General features: G+C 36.4%; 1 protein-coding gene across 1 annotated transcript; it reads right to left on the bottom strand.

The window, feature by feature from the left end:
- Positions 892 to 2,850, bottom strand: LOC109233434 (glycine cleavage system H protein, mitochondrial-like). Its single transcript, XM_019399307.1, has 4 exons — positions 2,656 to 2,850; positions 2,453 to 2,541; positions 1,433 to 1,603; positions 892 to 1,325 (listed from the first exon to the last, which is right to left on the bottom strand). The coding sequence occupies exons 1-4, from the start codon at positions 2,756 to 2,758 to the stop codon at positions 1,200 to 1,202; spliced, it is 489 nt and encodes a 162-aa protein (XP_019254852.1). The 5' UTR covers positions 2,759 to 2,850; the 3' UTR covers positions 892 to 1,199.

Raw genomic sequence — 5,461 nt, 5'->3', positions numbered from 1 at the left:
CTGCGACAGATCGAACAGCAAAGAGAACATTTCATGGAGTTACGAGGCAGCAGCACAAGCTTCTGCGACAGATTCATTCACAGGTCATGAGGCATTATTACTGTTTGTTGACTACATAAAGGAGATTACTGTTGCTGCATTCCATAAGTGCTCTAGTCAGTTGAAGTTTGCATTTCAAGTGCTCATGACTGTCATTATGGGTACACAAGTTGATCAGAAATGGTTTGACGTAGTTGAAACTGAGTTTGCTGTTTTTGTTGATGGAGTCTTTGCCCTGCCACTAGATCTACCGGGATTCGCTTACCACAGGGCTCTTAAGCTTAGTTTTTGCACCAGATTATTCAAAGAAGACCAGTTGATCAGAAATGGAAGGTTTTGGTTTGGACAAGGAATGTTCATATGGATCCTAACAATTATCCGAACCCTAAGGAATTCAATCCTTCAATATGGGATGTAAGTTGAAGCAGTTGAATACATGTCTTAAGAAAAACATTCATCTATGTAAGTGATTACAGGACAAATTCTTACATGACAGCTATCTTCATTTTTGTAGAACCAAGCCTGGGCTGTATCTTGCCTTTGGAGCCGGACGCAGGTTTTGTCCTGGTGCAGACTTGGCCAGGCTTGAAATTTCAGTTCTCCTACATCATTTTCTTCTCAACTAAAGGAAAATGTTCTGTTATCTTGCATTCCTATTCTTCAACCATACATGTAAATCTTATTTGCTCATTACTTCATACAAAAGTATAAATGATGATTATATGTATGTAACTGAATAAACGATTTCACCATTCTGATTGCCTTATATGTAAATTTCCTGTGAATATCATGAAAGTTTCACATGAATTTTCAGAAAAGATACATCTATGTAACAAATGAGTTAAAATGGTGTAACATGGTAAGTGAGGTTTCATATAGCCGACCCCAACTTGTTTCGGACAGAGGTGTAGTTGTTGTTGATACATCTATTTAACAGGGCGGAAATCGTCTAAAAAGAATTGGAACATGAAATTTAGAGGGCAAGGTGGTCTTAATTACAAAAATCAAATCATGGAACAGCATAGCCAAAGATGCTATGAGACAAGTGGAAAATACTTTGATGCTTGAACGGTTTTATTTATTGACTGGAAATTTGTATAACAATATCAACCTTAAGCACACCAGTTAATCCAAGTTGGATCAAGAAGCACATTCAGGTGTTAATGACTATCCTCTTCTTCACAGAATTTTGTGTACTCTTTGGAACCCATCAAAGATTCCAATTCTGATGGACTGCTTGGCTTCACTTTAATCATCCATCCATCTTCATATGGGCTTGAATTTACCTTGATTGCACAAAGTAACAAAGAAAATAAGATAATACAAAAATGACATTTCAACGTAGCAATTGAACTATCAATTAGTGAAATTTCTTCTCAATCATGATAATTACCAAGCCAGGCGTTTCAGTAAGCTTTGTGTTGACCTCAACAATCTCGCCCGAGATAGGACAATTAATGTCACTGGTGGCTTTGACACTCTCAACAGCTCCAAAGCTGCTTCCTTGGGAAACAGAACCACCAGTTTCTGGTAGATCAACAAACACTACTTCTCCAAGATGGTCCTGAAATCATCCAAATGTTTGAAAAATAAACTTTCTACACCTAAATTATGAACGTCTCTTAACTGAAATTGTTTCGTACACACATCAATCAGGAACTTGTTTCTGGCATTTGATCCAACATGCATCTCTGTTGAAGTGCATCACACAAATATGCACTTTTATACTAATATTCCTCTACTTCAATTTTCTTTATTTTCTTTTCCTGTTAACCAATAAGTTCACCATGTTTTTTCCTGTATAAATTCATGGACAAGCATGACTAAACCTTAGCTTTTGTTAGCATTGTGCTATAGAGATGATATTCATTTAATTGGTTTATTTGGATTAGCATTTGCAATCCCCTAGAGGAAATGTGTCTTTTAACTCCTCTAATACAAACTTTGGTCAGAAAATGTGACTTGAGAAACTCAGTATATACATAAATATATGATAGACAAACAGGTCATCTACCTTTTACCCTTGAAGATCACCAATAAAATTAAACAGGACTAAAGTCATTGGTAACACTATTTCATTGGATAAATGAGTTCAACGTACTAGTACTATATATTGAAAATGTTATTGTTAGGTCGACTAAAATACACTGATAAAAGAAGGGCAGCCCGGTGCACAAGGCATCAGCAGGGTCTGGAAAGAGCCACACCTTAAGGGGTACCCTAATGCAAGCACTAGTAGCTGCTTTCACGGCTTGAACCCATGACCTATAGGTCAACACAGGGAGACAACTTTACCGTTGCTCCAAGACTTCCCTTTCATAAATACACTGATAGAGTCAAATAAATTTACCAGTATATATAAGTTAAATCTTTGAGGAATATATGCAAGTATTAAATTAAGCAGAAGACGGACCTGAGCATGATCAGTGATGCCAACAGTGGCCACTGAACCGTCATGTTTCACCCATTCATGTGAAGATGCATACTTCAGTCCATCAAGAACTGCAAAGCTAGCATTTCTAAGAAATTTGAAGTGGAATAAAAAAACAATAATACTACTTCTGAAAGTAATAAGAATATAGCCAAATGTGCAATGAATTGTGCATGATTAATTACCAGTTGAAAAGCATCTGGAAAGAGAAAAAGAGGGGGCAATTAGATTGGTTCTGGAGATTCTTAGTGCATTGGCTGTTGAAGAAGCCCACATTCTCAGAGCCATATTTTTCTATTATTTCTTCCTTCACAAAACAAGAAGAAGAAACGTTACTGCTATATACTTCTAGGTTTTATTATCTTAGATGAACGGTGGAAAATAGAAGCCTCATCCTATGAGCTGAATAAGTCTGTGACCAAGTGCTTTATATCAGTTGTTGGTAATAATAATGGTATAATAATTAACCAGCTAAAGTTACAACGGATACCTAATAAATAACTGGAATGGGTGGCCTTAAAATCTTTTTATATTTTATTGCTATATTATTATTTCGGTTTGTGATAATGTCTTGCGAGTATGTTATCAGCTTTGAAGCAACATTAGAAATTTTCATTTTTCCAAGCTCTTATTTTTAATATGTTTGTTAATGAAAAGAGCTGTTTCTTCACATAGATCAACAAAGTAAGGTAAGATTTGGCCTTTCTTTCTCGTTTTTTTTTTTTGGATTATAGATAATATTAGCCCACCCAAGCAGGACAAGTTGGTTTTTAGCATCGTCAAGTTTTGTGCTCATCAGAATGGCTTGATATGTTGCAATTTCAAAAGGCGAATGTTAATCCTATGGGTTCAACTCTTAAAGTTTTTAGCATTGAATAAATTATATTTTAAAAGTTATGGGTTCATATCTACTATTTTATAATTTTAATAAAATTTTACATATAAATTTTTACTCCGCGCCAAAGTTATGGGTTCAATTGAACCTGTCGATAGTACGCTACATCCGCCCCTTGCAACTTGCATGTCATTCGTTCTTATATCACTACTAGAAATTCGAGAAAAACCGTCCAAAAAAACCGACCAAAGTCGGTCGGTAAAGGCCAATAACCGTCCAAAACGCGACCATTAACGTATAGTCGGTATTTTGAAGGTCGGAAGAGCATACTGACCAAAGTCGGTCGAAAATTACCGACCAACATTGGTAGGTATGCTCAACACGACCATCTGACAATTTAATTGACTTACCGACCAACATTGGTTGGAATGTTATTTTTTAATAATTTAATTTTACCAACCAACGTTGGTCGGTGTTTTAAATTTATCAATTTGGTCGCTATTGACAAAATATATTTTTTACAAATAATTAAAATTTTAAAATACGGACCAACGCTGGTCGGTAATATGGATAGGGCAGCCAACTTACCGACCAAAGTTGGTCGGTAATATTGAATTTCTGGGAATTCAATGTACATTAACCGACCAACATTAGTCAGTATCAGTATTTTGCAATATAATTTTATTTTATCAGTTACCGACCAAGGTTGGTCAGTTTTCTGGGATTAATTTTGGTAGAAAATGCATGTTTTGGTAGCTACACCACCTGCCAAATAAAAACAGCATACCAATACCCCCAATTCAAATCAAATAAGCACCAATTCATCAGATACAACCCCTAATTCACCACAAATCCAACCAAACATCCAACAACAACAACAATAACAACCAAACATCCAATTAATACTTTAAAACTAACAAATTAAAGTTCAATTAAACATCACAATCCAAAACCAAGCAAAAACTAAGTAATTACAACAAGTTCAAAATTGTTCAATCTAATTCAAAACTAGTTCTATTAGTCTATCAAAGTATTGGTCAAGGAGTGTTTTCTACAACATCATAACAATCTGATGAACTTTCATCTACAAGACGGTATAGAGAACGGTCTTGTGGAGGACAGGAGGAACGATCACGGGTTGGACGGGAGGAACGATCACGGGGAGGACGGGAACGATCACATAGAGGTCGAGCCTCTGGCGATGACTCACGGGACCGGGGCAACGGAAAACCTCCATTAGAAAGGAGAAATTAGCCGGCAAATCTGCTGACCATTTAAGAGGGTTCTTTCTTACCATAGTAATAAAACTGTTTACCTGTAAAATGGTACAGTTGAATTTGTTACGTGGTCTATAGACAAGCGAACTGGTTTGATCCAAAATGATAAATAAATTAGATTAAAAGTAAGACTTAACGATTATAATCGAAAGAAATGGCAAGCCTGGTCCGGGAGCAATGCCTCCGAGGACAGTAGTAAGAGCAATATAAAACAGAAAGTAAAGTTATTTTATTTAGCTTGAGAACAGAATGCATCATAAGTTTTGCTCAAAGATTTCGTGTACTACAATGGTTGTTGAATCTACTATTTATAGCTATACCTAGGGAAACAAGATCCTATGATCAAACCCCTCTTAAATGACAATAAAGAGGGTCATGATGGATATGTAATGGTAGGCCATGAATGCAAATATTCTCTGCAACGGCTGCCTGTTTAATACCAGGAAATATTCTTCATCACATGATATCCGATGGCAAGTATTTGATTTTGTTCACGTTAATCATGTTCCCTTCGGGTCAGCTTGATGTCACTTGCAGCTATTGTTCCCAGTACCGGTTATTGTGCAATTTATTCTCTATCTGTCTTCAGTTCCACATGTCGCCCTGTTAATCGATCACTTGATATAAATCAACTTTACCCTATACAGATAGTCCTACTGCTTTCCGGTGACACATCTTTGTATCATTGGGAAGTTGGTGATGATTCCTTTCTTGGAGGAAAATACTTTTGAACAGTCTTTGACGCATGTCTCCTCGCATTTAATACCCCGAACACATGTTGCCCCTCGATTTAGCAATATTTTTGCTAGTTCTCGAGGTAATCATGACCACAGTTTTTGGCCGTCTATATGTTTACTTATACTCATCACTTTAGCTCTT

Source organism: Nicotiana attenuata, chromosome 10 (genome assembly GCF_001879085.1).
Source record: "Nicotiana attenuata strain UT chromosome 10, NIATTr2, whole genome shotgun sequence".
NCBI lineage: Eukaryota > Viridiplantae > Streptophyta > Magnoliopsida > Solanales > Solanaceae > Nicotiana > Nicotiana attenuata.
Note: the sequence above shows the minus strand (reverse complement) of the source record. Positions and strands in the feature narration are given on the sequence as shown.